Raw genomic sequence first — 14,317 nt, 5'->3', positions numbered from 1 at the left:
TATGTCCAAGTTTTGGCAATTTTTGTTAGGCTTTTTTTTTCATTTTCTGTAAATAGTTGTCAAATTGTTATCGATTTTCAACAGGGTTTATTTTTTGCCATATTTTTGTCCAACTTTTGTGGTGTTTTTTTTTTTTTTTTTGCTTGACTGCAGATTTAGTTTGTTTGTTTTTTGCCAATTTCCTTTCAGGTGTGTCTTTTTTTTTTTTTTTAAAGTTCTTCCTGTATATTTGTTTTTGTCATTTGATTACATATTTCAATTAATTTGCATTTATTTATTTTTTTGCTGTACGTTTGTCAGTTTTTTGACAGATATTTGTAGTTTTTTTGTCAGTAATTATTCTGTTTTTACCGCAACACTAACCTTCAGACGTTCCTTCTGTCAGATTTGTCAGGTAGTTGTTTTTTTTTGGTCATATTATCTTTAGATTTTTTTTTCAGCATTTTTACCTTTTTGTCATTGTTCTCTAAGTTGTCATATTTTCATGCATTTGTTTTGAAAAAAAAAATATTTCTTTCCCCATCTGCCAGATAACAGTAATTTCCTGTCAGTAGTTACTTCCTCCATTGTTGGCATTTCATTCCTATGGCGACGACATCACTCAAATTTGTACCGAAGTCATCGTGGTTAATCCTGAAACTTCAAATTTTATAGAAAGTAATAGGTTAGATAGGAGCATAAGGAAGTAGAGGCAGGCGTTTTTACTTCTTCCTACACCTTTTCAAATTTATACAATTTAATTTGATTTCTTCATTTTCTTTTAATCTTGTCTGTTTTGTTGTTCTTTTTTCATATCGCTCTTAAATGCTCAAAATATAAAATTCAATTCAAACTCTATTCACCCCAAAGCAGACCAGCGCCAACCTTTTTTGAGTTTTTACATTTTTTTTAATCAAGAATTAAATAGGTAATCATGCCCATCCCTATTATAAGTTGACCTTTAATGTTGGACAGCTTTTGTGAACCTCCAACAAAACTCGACTACAATGTTAAGGCCCAACAATACTGATTTGGTTTAACACTGTCTTTGTAGCAATACACACGAAAAGCACGTCCAAAGTCTTAAAAGTTCAATTGAGACTTGTTTTTATTTTCAAATGAAGAGGCCTTAATATTTTCTTTTTTTTTTTTTTTTATGTCCAAAAGACAGGATGTGATCATCACAGAGTGCTCTCCACCAAATTCTCCTTGGTACATTCTCTTCACAGTTCTATTTACACACAGTGACAGTATTGTCGGTCCTATCCTTTGGATGGGCAAACAAATACAAAATTTAAAAAAGAAAAAGGTTATAACCTTTCAAAATTCACAAATAAATTCACGAGGACATTTTTTTAATTAAAACAAAACAGGACAGCATGGTTGTATACTACTCACAAAAAGTTGGGGCTATTGGGCTTTGGGGTGAAGTTTCAGGATGAACCTAAACTGCATTATAGCCTATACCTTTCTGTGACTCTTCCAGTCATAGAGTGTCACAGAGTGTCAGTGTTTGCAGCAGAGAGACTGAGAGTCACAGAAAGGCAAAGTGGAAATGTATTGGTCCAATCACGGATCAAACACCTGTTGTGAATTTTCAAAAAGTGCTGAAACATTGAACAGTTGGGAGTTGTGCATTTTAGGTTCATCCTGAACTTCCACCCCAAAGCCCAGCATCACAAACTTTTTGCAAGTAGCTTATAGAAAATGTCTAACATAACCGTGATTTTTTTCTTTTTTTGACAGTTTCCCAGAAAAGCCTTGAGGCAAAGACGAAGCATAAAATACTAGTTTATGTACAGTAAAATGCACACTCTACAATAGCAATGGTTCAGTCCTGATTGTGCACACATTGCCCGGCTCACTTGCCACTTTTATACCCACCGGACTCTTACCTTGGAAAGGGTCACGCAATGCTGAGCGACTTGAGGAGGGTCCACATAAATAGACGCGGTGACCACGTGGTGGCCGGAGACTGGCTGGAACAGTCCAGTCTTTCTAAACGCTAAAGAGGAGGAGTGGGGCGCGAGGGGTGTCAAACCCCGGGGAGCGACTGGCTGTTGTAGTCGGTGGAGTCCATTTTGAGGATGTACGGGATGATGCTGTCGATCTGCACGTTGCCGATGAGGCCGGCGAAGAACAGCTCCTCGGTGACGGCGGCGCTGATCAGACGCAGCGCCGGAAGCCGCAGGAGCAGCTTGGACAGCCTGCGAAGCAACCGAGCGTCACGTTAACGTTGTCGTCTATGACACACAAACTCACCGTACAAAACGGTACACAATTAAACAGTTAAATTCTCTTTTGTGTTATATGTGTCACCTTTGACAGTAAACGTCAACTGGGACAAACAGGTTGAAGCAAGCACACTTTTCCTCTAATTTGGACAACTGTGCTAGCGAGTCTTTTCGTTCGCTCAAAGTAATCTAATATGATCGGCTGTCATTTCTTTACGAGAGAGTGAGAACAGGTGCCACGAAATACTTTGAAAAGGGATTTTAATAAGTTTAAAGCATGTGTGAGGCATTTACCTATTAAGATGGTCTCTCTATTTTGCGGATTTTCTCCTTTCGCGGAAGTACGCCACCTGATAAACGGGGGTTGACAGTAGTTTAAAGGTCCCGTATTTTGGCTATTTAGACCCTAATAAAGTGACTCTCTAACATAGACTTAGTATAAATAAAACTGTCAATTTCATTTCAAGCACATTGGTTTTATCATACAAGTGTCCAGAAAAGGCCCCTCTGACAGCTACTCGTGTTTGAGCCAATTTTGCATCCGCGTTGTCTACAGTAGGTCCCCCCCGTGTAGAAGACCCACTTGTGAGAGCATGCTGGTGGGAAGGGAGCAGAAAGGGAAGGCGCAGATCTTCCCTGGTGACGTAGATAAGGTCGAGATTTTAGTACTCTTGGGAGAAAAGTGTCTGGAACTTAGGAATGCGTGGCCAACTTTAATTCATATTTCACATGTTTCCTGAGGCACCACAGAGACAATGTTGCATCCCAAATACTAGAAAAGTGGGTTTGGCAAATATGTCCCCTTTAAAGAATACATGGTCACGTGGCATAAGAAAGCATGCTCAGTTGCTGCTGTACTTACTGTTTTTTCATTTGACCGTTTTAGATTTATATCCTTCCGAGTGGTTTTCATACAATTTTGAGTAATAGATGACGGACTCGTTCTGACTTGATGTACAAATTGGTGTTACGTCAGCGCCATAGGAACGAAACTCCGGCGTGCACCGAGGACCACCGACTATCAAAATAGGCACTACTGACCGGTAAGAATCTTCTGGATATGTCCGAGTTACGTAGTCCTGCAGCTCCATGTAGGCCTTCTCCTGGAACCTCTCTATCTGCAGAGTATTGTCTATCCCCGGGTGATCTGACGCAAAATGAAATGGAAAAAAAACAAAAAAAACATGTCCATGAGTGTGGCCTCGTATCAGTGCTCTGTTACAATCTTTTCACAAGACGCACCGGGACTGAAGAGAACAATGGCTTTGAGGAAGGCATATTCGTAAGCGTCCGGAGACAGCTTGGTCATGCTGTTACAGAACTCCTGCAACCTCCAGATGTGCTCCATCACAAGCTTCACCCGGTCTTGGGAGAGCTTCTCTGTTGGACACGAGGACAGAGCACACAAACATTACTGACAGCCACGCAGAAAAATAAGAAATCCTCTCTTTTTGTCATACAATTCAGGGGAAATTGATAGCTTTCAAGCTTTGCAATATTGAAAAATAGGCATGAGTATGATTGTTGAGTCGAACATAGCAGGAGGTTTAAAGGGGACATAGTATGGGGAAAAGTGACTGTTCAGGTGCTTGTATACATAGTTGCCTGCCCACCCATCAAGTGTAAAATTAAACAACCAAATCAATCTTTTGCCAGCTGCCTATTTCTGAAAATGCGTCTGTTAGTCGTATTGCACTTTGGCTAATTTACATACTAGCCACCCCCCCCCCCCCCTACACACTGAGTTTCACAACCCATGACTTGACAGCTAGGCAAGACAAGGATCCAGAGCCATTTTCAAGTGACTGCTGGACTACACAGTCTGAAACACTTCGCCAAAGACGAAAGGTAAGGAGAGTTTTGTTTGAGTCGCAGATAAAAACGCATCCATTTTTTTGTTACGCGTTTTGTTTGTATGTACTATAGTAATTGTGTGTTGGATGTGTGCCTTTAAGGGGTGTGGGCAAGTGAGTGACATCCAGAGTAGGAGTTGCGTCGGCCAGTTAGTCTGCGTGTGAGCGTGAGGTGTGGCCTACAGGAGCTCCTTGTGAGTGTTCTCATTTTTAATTTGTTTGTTTGACTCTTTGTCCCGTTCAATAAATGGTTTCAAGTGCATTGGCGGCTGTGGCTCTCCTTGCCTACACGTGACGGCATTACAGTACCTTAATTGGTCCATTTTCTTCCCTATTTCAACGCGTACTAAATTGAGGCACTTGTAGGTCAAGGTCACAGGGTACTCATACCTTCCTGCAAGCTGGTCTGCAGATGGCTGATGATGGCACTTAAGATGGTCCCGACGTTCATAACGTTGGAACACTGAGCCAGACCCAACGCGAATAGCTCGTTCCAGCAGGCTTTCATCAGGTTGATGTCGTTGTCCTCTTGACCGCTGGAAAAGCACAACAGGGTTAATCGTCGGCAAGAAACCTCTTTGTGCAATGCGACGCCGCAGACGCAAAAAAAGGAGCACGTGACTTACCCTAAGACTTGAAAGGCAGGTATGGAGCGCGCCCAGTGCATAGAGAGAAAGAGGAGGCGTGAGGCTGACTCGCAGATGTAGTTGACGTTGAGGTACTCCGGCACAGGCACAGGCATCATGAGCTGTACAAAGGAAAATGGGAGCAATGGAACAGAAGAGAAGAGCACACGGTAGACGGGTTTACATGTGGACTTTTTTGTCATCGCGATCATTTGGATTGGAGATCTCTGGTCAACTGTTGAAAATGTGACATGATCTATTCCCTTTAGGTGTGCACATGTGCACTATATTTATCAAGATGGAGGTCCGTTGTCTATTCAGCACAGTAGTTGGGATTGATTTTACACTTAATACAATAACTGCTTAATAAAAAAAGAAGTTATATTGAAAAAAAGACATCTCCAGGGCATACGACGTCTGGTTGGAAACCGCCATATTTATTCGTAAACGATGAGGTCACCAGACATTTACGTCCAGACGGAAGGAGCATGCGCAGACGGTGCGCTGCCCGGCTCCATTCCGACTGACGGCTTTACATGACGAAAATGTACTTCTGAGCAGTTTGGCAAAAGCAATATTCCACCCCTGTGAAATCGAAAGATCGTTATTCCGATTGAGGTGTTTATATGGAGCATTTTCATTCGGCTTGGGCTTCTAAACCTATCAGAATCCAAATAGAAGGCTCCATATAAACCCCCTACTGTCCTCCATCTGCTGGCCACGGGCTTACTTTGAAAGGAATATGGCTATCGGAGAGCAGCGAACCCTCCAGCTCCAACACCGGACCGGACTGGTCCCCCGACATCAGCTGCATGGTGGCCTCCAGGTCGGTCGCCGACGAGCCGTCGCCTGAGTGCAGAACTTTGGCCAGCGTGTCGAAGGCTCTGCATGACATACAGGGTAACATCACCACAAATGTTCCATGAAAAATAAAAGAAATATCTGGGTCATTTTCAGTTAAGATACAGACCACTCAATTTCCTTTTGAAAATTAATGAATTTTACTGATATGAGAATCTGAATTAGTGGCAGTTCATCAAAAAGGTCCTAATTGTTTGTCAGAAAAAACATCCTAAAGCAATATTTTTCAAACTTTTAATGTCAAAATGTTTTTATGGTTACGTGTTGGAAATGAAGTTTCATGATTTGCAACCTGTTTTCTGAAGATGCTAATAACATTTGTGGGATACATCGGATTTTTCTCCTAACTAAGAAAAAACTAACAAATGCATCTGTGTGTCTTGAGAGTTCCTTTATTTCGGTCTTTTACAAACAGCCCATCTTTGTCACTCAAGCTGTGATGTTGTTGCAATACACCAGAAGGATCGGTCAGCCGAAGTGCCAGGTTGAGGCAGCCATTTTGCATTCACACAATAGCAGACAGCAAAATAAATGCTGTTATTGCTGCGACCTGAACAAATATGCATGAATTTGCAAAGTGTCAGAAATATTGCATGTCTTTACCATTATTAGGACTGTAACAAGACAAGACGGTAATGGGTTTAAAGTGTAGCTAGGATCATTTATGCAATTGTATCCGCTGAGTTCGAAGAGCAAAACCATTGTACAACTCACACCATTTTTATGAAACGGTTTATGTCTTTACCGTTAGACAAAAAGTGTATTTCAGTAGGCTGTCAGTAAAGATTCCCTTTACTGTGAATGCCTAAAATCTGAAATCATTTTCATTCAAAAACACCACTGACATAGTTCATACAGAGAAAAAATAATGCTGACTATAACGCAGCACAGCGCAGCACCCTGACAATGGCTGAGAGGATGACGTACTTCCAATGAATTTCGTCGTCTTTAAGCACGAGAACACAATCTTAATACTCCGTTTGCGATTACATGTACCCCCCTTTGCCAAACAGCAACGGCAGCCTCTTTTTTCTGCTCGTAATGCGTGCTCACTCACCTAGTGATATCGCTTTGCTCGTCTTCCTGCATGTCCGTCACAGAACTGTCGCCGTTGCTGAGCGTTTCCACCCCCACCAGCTCGCCGGCACCGTCGCTGACCTCTATCGCCTTGTTAAGGTGGGCAAGGGAGGTCACCACATTGGCCAGTGTGCCGAGGTCACCTTGAGAATGGTCGTCGTGCTGAGACAAAAGCAGCATATAATTTGGGCATGCTGGAATAATTATGCTACGATGTTCTTAGCAGTCAATCAGATATACCGAGTACAATAAAGCCCCGCTATATCGCAGAACGCACCTACCTGCACACTAATAGTTTATTAACAAAATAGGCACTACTAACTAATAATATTGTGGTCTGGGCGTGTAATGTATAGTACTTTTCCAATGGGACTGCTGGAGTTACCTTTTCCGGGGATGCTGGGATCAAGATGGTGTTTTCTAGTTTAGAGAAGGGTTGCTGGATGTTGAGCAACATGCTTGACTCCAGCAAATGTGTTGACCTGTTTGCATAGACTTTTATTACATCACAAATCACATGATTATTGGGGGAAAAAAAATAATAAATCCATCCAATTTTCTATAGCACTGACTTTGGGTGGGAGCTGGTTGCCAGCCAATCGCAGGGCACATATAAACAAACAAGCATTCACACTTACATTCACACCGACGGGCAATTTAGTGTCTTCTATTAACCTACCATGCATGTTTTTGGGATGTGGGAGGAAACCAGAGAAAACCCACGCAGGCACGGGGAGAACATGCAAACGCCACACAGGCGAGGCCGGATTTGAACCGGTTCCTCAGAACTGTGAGGCAGATGTGCTAACCAGTCGTCCACCGTGCCGCCTACCATAAACTAGCATATTGTAATATTGTTAAGAAGAACAGGATTTTGTACTTTAATAGATACCAGTTGCTTTATAATGTCCGTCTCATCTATTAAGTTCTGAATAGACTAGCTTCACCATTAAAACAAAATTGTAAAAAATTCTGCCATTTTGATATTTAAAGGTTTGTTTGAATGTCAATCTTTGTCTTATATTGTAGTGTGTAAAAAAATAAAAATAAAAATAGGAAAGCCATCCGGCCGATTGTTGCCAATCTGAAAAGGCCTATTATCGTCCAATTAATCGGCCAGGCCTCACTTTAAAGGATAGAAGGCACAAAAGCATGCTCTGTGATTGGCCAGCACCCAGTCTATATATATTATTTAAAAAAAAAAATAAAATAAAAAATAAAATAAAAAAACAGCAAAAAAATGGACAGGTGGATGTACAAAGGCAATCATTTCTCTACGTCACCTGGAAGTCTCCTTGTCGGACACAAAGGTGGGTGTGGCGGCGAGGGGACTGCACAGGTTCTTCCGAATGTAGATCTTCTCTGTAGAGGCTGCGCAGTTGACAGACTTCTCCCTTGTGGGCACGTCCATCGGTTTCCTTTCGCACTGCACAGCTACAAAATAGCAACGCGCTCTGGTGAGTATGAGAATTAGCGCATTACAGGAGAACACACATTGTCGTGTCGTACAATCTTGTTTCATGCCCACGGCGATGCAGCGCTGCAGTCGACAGTACTGGCAGCGGTTTCGGTGGATCTTGTTGATGGCGCACTCGCCGGAGCCCCTGCACGTGTACACCAGGTTCTTCCTGATGCTGCGTTTGAAGAAGCCCTTGCAGCCCTCGCAGCTGACGGCTCCATAATGGCGCCCTGCGAGAGGGATGGGGGGGGGGGGGTCACGGCAAATGGAACACATTAGCAAGATGTGCGTCACTGGGAAAAAAAGCGTTAAAGCAAACAAAAGTTTATATATTTCCAACCTGAGGCCTTGTCTCCGCAGACAACGCAGTACTCAACAATGGGCTTGGCAAAAGACTGATCTGAGCCCTCGGTTACAAACTGACAACGGGACAGAGAATAGTGTCATTCAACACTGGACAAACAATTTAAGGTTGAATACAGTGAACCCCTGCGTATAGGTGAAAATCCACACGCTTTAAACACTTTTAAAAACAATCTCTTTCACTGTCAAGAATCATATAACATCACTCTGAGGAAATGAAAAGATTTGTCTTATTGTCCGAACCTGAATCTGCGGTCCAGACAGATCGGGAGAGGCAAAGAGCAGCCGGTTAACCCCCGAGCCGTCTGGAGCGGTGAGGATGACCTTGCTGGGGGAGCCGTCCTGCTTGGCCAGGATCACCTTCCCGCCGGAGGAATATTCGGCGTTGGCAAGGATGAACTGCTGCTTGCCGGGAGATGCCGGCTCAAGAGCGGTGACAATCTGGATCTTCTGGCCAGTCTGCGGATCAGTCACAACCTGGAGGACATTTCCAGATGTGATGGGAAGTGTTGAATATCAACAAATAATCTCAACAGTCAAGAGCCATAAGATAACCACGGGATTTGCTATCAGGTGTTCGTAAATGTATTAACTGGTCAATAATTGTGGTTTTCTAGGAAAAATGGAATTTGAAAATGTAAACACTGGCAAGAGATTTATTGAAAGAAAGTGCCGCAGATCGATATTTATCTGTCTCCTAATTATTGTGGGAAACCATTACTCGATTGTACAATGCGGCCGTTCACACCGGTATCGTCCCCAGTAGTGACAAAAATCAAAATCCAAAATTGAAAATGGATTACCTGAATTCGGTGTCCCATTGACATGGTGCTATCTGCTGACACAAGCTGTATCCTCTGAGTCTGCCCATCCATACTCAAGCCGCACACATCGACTTCCCACTGCGCCTCGCCTCAGTGCCCCATCAAGTCGACACACCTACGGAGGAAACGGTTTCAGCAACAGCATTTGCAGGTCGCACATTTGGTACCTGGGCCTTCGGTGCGGACCTATCCCGCCTCCTTAACACCGCCACTATTACGTCACGATTACATGTACGGTGATCAATGCTACACAAAATCGATATACTGTATGCTGATTATTAAATGTGATGTGATTAAATGTTTTTTGTTTTTTTTTCCCTCCATACACACAATGTCATGGAAAAATAAATATGCACTATCCCCCAGGCAAAACAGAGTACACGTGGAAAGCCGTGTGAGCATTTATTTGATATCTACCTTAAGGTCCATGTAATAGTACACTCTTTGCCCTCAGTCGTAAGACAACTGAGTGGTCTAGTATGATATTGAATAAAGGCTTGAAAAGCTTTGCTTAATTACGAATGAAAACTCGCGCACTATGAAGAAAGGCTTGCACACACTAGTATAATTGTTATAATAGTGTGCAGAAAGAAGTCATCCAACACTGGGAGCCAGCGGAGGAACAATCATTATGCTAGTGCGCTTAATTAGCTCACTAGTGAGGATTCGGTACATCAGGCTGAGTTCCTTGTCGGGACTCGGAGATGATGACGCTTGCGATGCTGGATGAAGACTGTCGTGACAAGCTTGGTGATTAAAGACAACTTTACCGACAGCAAACAAGTATCTCTGCAGAGCGCGACAGGTCCAGTCAATGGGAAGCTCTGAGTCGGCCGCACCCCAACGACAAACTTTTAACCAAATTATGTACCTTTTTAAAAGATAAACAGTACCCTCCATACTCGGACATAATTGTGAACCACTTTGCTCCTTATCGTTCCACACAGCAGAGTCGGTGAGTCTGCAAATTGGCCTACAGGTAAGCATCATAGGATCTGCTCCAATTCGATCAGGGCCATTTTAGAATGACCCCTGACCCCGCTTGGAAGCTCCATATTTGAGTGAGACATGTCAGAACCGGAGCTTTGTTAGATGAAAAACAACGAATAACTATGGTAAACTGCATGTTGATCACAGACCAAAAATACAAAGAGTGTACTAGTAAATTACCTTAAGAAGGATCTCAAGGATGTTGAATAAATGTTCAAACGCTTTTCATAGATGCACTGACTAGTAGCAATGTTACTAAATCCAGAAAACCGGCCGCCATTGACTTTCCATTTTGCTGTGCCAGAAATGAGGTATGTGAATTTAGCAGAGGTCCACCAAAATCGTGTTTTCTCATTGGTACGCGCAAGGTAATGCTTGTTCTTTTCAGATTCTGTTAGGAAATCCCATTACCACCTCCTTTTTTTCACTTTTCAATTCTGTTGAGATTTCCTGTGGTTCTGACAAAGATGAAAATGTTCCTCGATTTTGGCGTCGTAAAATCAAGTTCATAGGATTCATCCATGACAGAAACCTACATGTCCTTTATTCAATATCGTTGTTGTTGTTTTCTTTTGCGCGGCTCGAGCGGAGGCCGCAAGTAAAAAAAAAAAAAAATCGGAAAATGGCCTTTGTAAACATCATCTTTTCAATTAATAAGACTAACAGCCGATGCATTTCACTACCAAAGAGTCAAGGTATCGGTTCAGAACTTTCCAAATGATTTGCATTGATAACTGGGCAGAAAGTTTTAGCAAATTTACGACATAAAAAGCGGCATGAAATCCTTCATCCTTATCTGATTATTACAAACTAGGGATCGTTTGATTCGTGTAACACTTCTCCAGCCAATGATATTGTATATTTTAATATAAAGCTATTTCGAAAATGTATTAACATTGCTACATTGACCGTAACCAACGAACGTTCGTGGCCTGTGTTAGCAATTGCGTACGGACAATTAAATGCAGACTGTTTTTGATTCTCAATAAAGTGACAAGGAACAACCCGGCGTCATTGCGGTATCCGAGCAACATACCCCCGACTGACAGATTCCCCCCCCCCCCCCCCCCCCCCACCCCGTTAAAAAATCGATACGGAAGATAAAGGTATTTCTTTTCCTGTCGGTGAAAGGTCAACTTGGAAGGGTTAAAGCATGCTAACTAGCTCCAAAGAGGCCCGTACGAACGCAGCGGAAACGCAGCGACTACAGAGAGGACGGCCAAATGTAACATTAAAATAGCTTTTGGATTCCTCCACAACGCTTCAAAATAGAAGCATAACTATCCCCACTTTTGCGCTTCACGTGCCTGTCGCCTATTGGGATAGTAGTTACCACTGTTAGCATTTGCGCTAACGCCAGCTAAGTAGCAGTTAGCACGCTAGGCAGAGAATGAATACGTTGCTTAAAATGGAACTTTCAAAAAATCGAAGTCCTATCTTATTGTTATAGCTTTTTTTATGTGAACGATATACTTACTTTGCGTCGTGCTAACGAGCTAGCTGTTAGCTGTGTGTTAGTAGGAAGCCAATGGCAGCCCGGCTGTTACCCAGCGCTCCCGCCCCTCGGATGGGACCGGAATAACCAAGACTCCTCCGCACACACACAAATCATATTTTCTTACCTGTCCATAAACCGCTACTTGAAATGTATCCTTTGATTCCCCCCCCAATTTATTTATTATTTTTTTTAATAGCTTGGTGCGAGGGTCAGGGTTCGTGACCCCCGTTTTTTTTCCTTGACGGTGAACATGCGCATGCGTCACAAATTGCTCGATTTTGCAACTTTTCAGACTAACTTAACGACTTCAAAAAAAAAAAAAAATGATTGTACAGGCGTCTTAAACTCACTTGTTCACGCAAGTGGGTCGAAGCAGTATTTTCGTAGGCTATAAACAACGAATATTCCAAATGTTGTTTTGGTGCAAGTAATGATAAGTACGTTATGAAAATGTCTCTTTCACACAGGTCAGTACTCTCTTGAGTGCTTTCTACTTTCAACTATAATGCTCTTGCTTGAGATATACAAACTATTGATTTAAAAAAAACAACAACAAACAGTTCCCAAACGCCTTTGAAAGATGCAACATTTTTCAAGCCCCCCACTCACCATCCAAAAATAAAAAAATTAAAAACTTCAAGCTTTCCGCCCAATTGGTTCACTTCTCCAGCCTTCATGTGCACACAAACACCCCTGCCGGGAAAACCTTTCATTTCCTTTTTTTTTTGCAGTCCTGCACCAATGCCCGCTGACACACATATTTCCACTACATACAGGCATATGTGTGATACATTATTTAGAGATCTACCACAAGTATTGCTATACATGGCAAATCAATTATTTATTTATTTTTGCAAAAAATAAAAATCGTTTTTGTCACAGGAAATTGGCCAAGCTCCAACACGACAATGACACGCAGGACTCCTTTACGTTTTTTTTCTTCCTCATCTATTTATTAATCGTGCCAGGATGCGAAACACTTCACAAAACAGTGAGGCTCCATCACTACAGCATCTGCAATATGTGCATTATAACACCATTGGCAAAAATAGCACCGACATCACATCACTCACATTACACTACTGGATGTGTGTGAGAGCGTTGTTTGTTTTTGCGAGTTTCTTGTTCATGTTTGCGTCAAGTTGTTGACTCGGGTTCGTAGTTCCAATTTGGACCTTCTGCCCCCAAGTGGAGGAGCATGTGGTTGTTCCGCCTGTCACTATATGTCGCTGCCCTAGATAGATGAAATCAGACTTTCTTCTTTTGACTTTTTGAGATACTTTTCATACACGAAAATGCTGCAGACAGGTCAAAGGTGAGCACGAGTACGAGAAGCATGGACTGAAAAGGTCCGAACGGAAGTAGAGGAGCAAATGGCGAGGATCAAGTCGTCGTCCGACCGACCGTGCGAACGCGTCGAGACGACGGCCTGGCGGCGACGGGCTCGCTCGTGCAAAGAGACGGCGGCTCCCGCCAGCAGGAGCGGGATACTGGCGCCGGTCGGCTTGGCCGCCATACACAAGTTACGGTCATCACAGCAATTTTTGTCTTGACAATCTGCCGCCACTTTGAGGCCCTTCTTGGTGATATTGCCGTCCTCCTGTGAGGAGTCAAAAAGAAACATTTGAAGGAGGCGTCGCATCACGCAGGCACCTGGTCATGCCAAACCTACCGTTTCGTTCAGTGCCTACACTGTAGACAAATGCGTCACATTATACGGCTCGCCGGCCGGCTTCACCTGGCACACGAAAGGTTGTTTGGAAATAAGAAAACAAAAACGTCTTTGTCATTTTACCTTATGCATAGACTAAAACGGCAATGCTTTTACTTTGATTCATTCATTAATTTTCACGTAACGTAATGTGTACATACGTCGGGCACTTAATTTGCAAATCAAGCCAATGGGTGCACGTAAACTGCGTGTGATTGACAACTTGTCACTTTGACCTATCAAAAATGCCCGCTCACACCCAAAAAAGATATTTGACTTCTAAAGCCGTCAATGGCAGTGAATGCTAAGGGTTATAATTTGAGTCGGCATTACGAAAAGGAAAATGCTGAAAAATACCTGCACATGACTGAGGCTGAGAGAGCACGGGCAACATATGATTTGCTTGGGAAGCTAGCAAAGCAACAAGGCTACTTTACTCAGCTTCACGCATCCAAGGATGCAGCGACCAGGACCAGTTTTATGATATCCTAGAAAATCGCTAAAAACAGCGAGCCGTTTCTCAGGGGGATTTCTCAGGGGGATAACGGCAGACTTCAAGATTACGGAGGAGCTGGCAGCAGTGCGGTCAATGAAAGGGAAAACAGCAGGCGGTAAATTGGTGTTCTATGCGCCCTAACTAAATATAGATAATTGGAATTTTAGAGCTGTGGATTTTGAGAATGATCAAAAATATAAATTAACACGGCTTAACTAGATAACTACTTTTATTATTATTGATGGTGCAGATTGTATTTATGATTCAATGTTCCTCAAGTGAATTACATTATTCTGGGCCTGATTTCACTTCATTTTGCACATTGTGAGAGGATGAATTAAGCCTG

The 14,317-nt window shown here is 42.7% G+C and overlaps 1 protein-coding gene across 5 annotated transcripts; it reads right to left on the bottom strand.

Moving 5' to 3' along the window:
- Positions 1-1,069: 1,069 nt before the first annotated feature.
- On the bottom strand, positions 1,070-12,443 carry nr2c1 (nuclear receptor subfamily 2, group C, member 1). Of its 5 annotated transcripts, none has more exons than XM_061677091.1 (14): positions 12,374-12,443; positions 9,256-9,391; positions 8,696-8,929; positions 8,430-8,508; positions 8,140-8,319; positions 7,914-8,064; positions 7,016-7,112; positions 6,611-6,792; positions 5,423-5,576; positions 4,693-4,814; positions 4,457-4,602; positions 3,456-3,593; positions 3,255-3,360; positions 1,070-2,186 (listed from the first exon to the last, which is right to left on the bottom strand). In XM_061677091.1, the coding sequence occupies exons 2-14, from the start codon at positions 9,325-9,327 to the stop codon at positions 2,015-2,017; spliced, it is 1,833 nt and encodes a 610-aa protein (XP_061533075.1). In that variant the 5' UTR covers positions 9,328-9,391; positions 12,374-12,443; the 3' UTR covers positions 1,070-2,014. The 5 variants fall into 5 exon arrangements, with proteins under 5 accessions (XP_061533075.1, XP_061533072.1, XP_061533071.1 ...); XM_061677088.1 differs by lacking the exon at positions 12,374-12,443 and adding an exon at positions 11,889-11,989; XM_061677087.1 differs by lacking the exon at positions 12,374-12,443 and adding an exon at positions 11,744-11,857.
- Between the last annotated feature and the right edge of the window lie 1,874 nt (positions 12,444-14,317).

The sequence above is a fragment of the Phycodurus eques genome, chromosome 5 (genome assembly GCF_024500275.1).
Source record: "Phycodurus eques isolate BA_2022a chromosome 5, UOR_Pequ_1.1, whole genome shotgun sequence".
NCBI classification, from domain to species: domain Eukaryota; kingdom Metazoa; phylum Chordata; class Actinopteri; order Syngnathiformes; family Syngnathidae; genus Phycodurus; species Phycodurus eques.
Note: the sequence above shows the minus strand (reverse complement) of the source record. Positions and strands in the feature narration are given on the sequence as shown.

Excerpts from the sequence above, each read along its gene's own strand:
- nr2c1 (XM_061677091.1), bottom strand. The coding sequence starts at position 9,327 with ATGGATGGGCAGACTCAGAGGATACAGCTTGTGTCAGCAGATAGCACC. Across the intron at positions 7,113-7,913 it reads TCCGACAAGGAGACTTCCAG|GTCAACACATTTGCTGGAGT; the intron begins GTGACGTAGAGA and ends CTATGCAAACAG. Across the intron at positions 5,577-6,610 it reads GAGCAAAGCGATATCACTAG|AGCCTTCGACACGCTGGCCA; the intron begins GTGAGTGAGCAC and ends TATGTCATGCAG.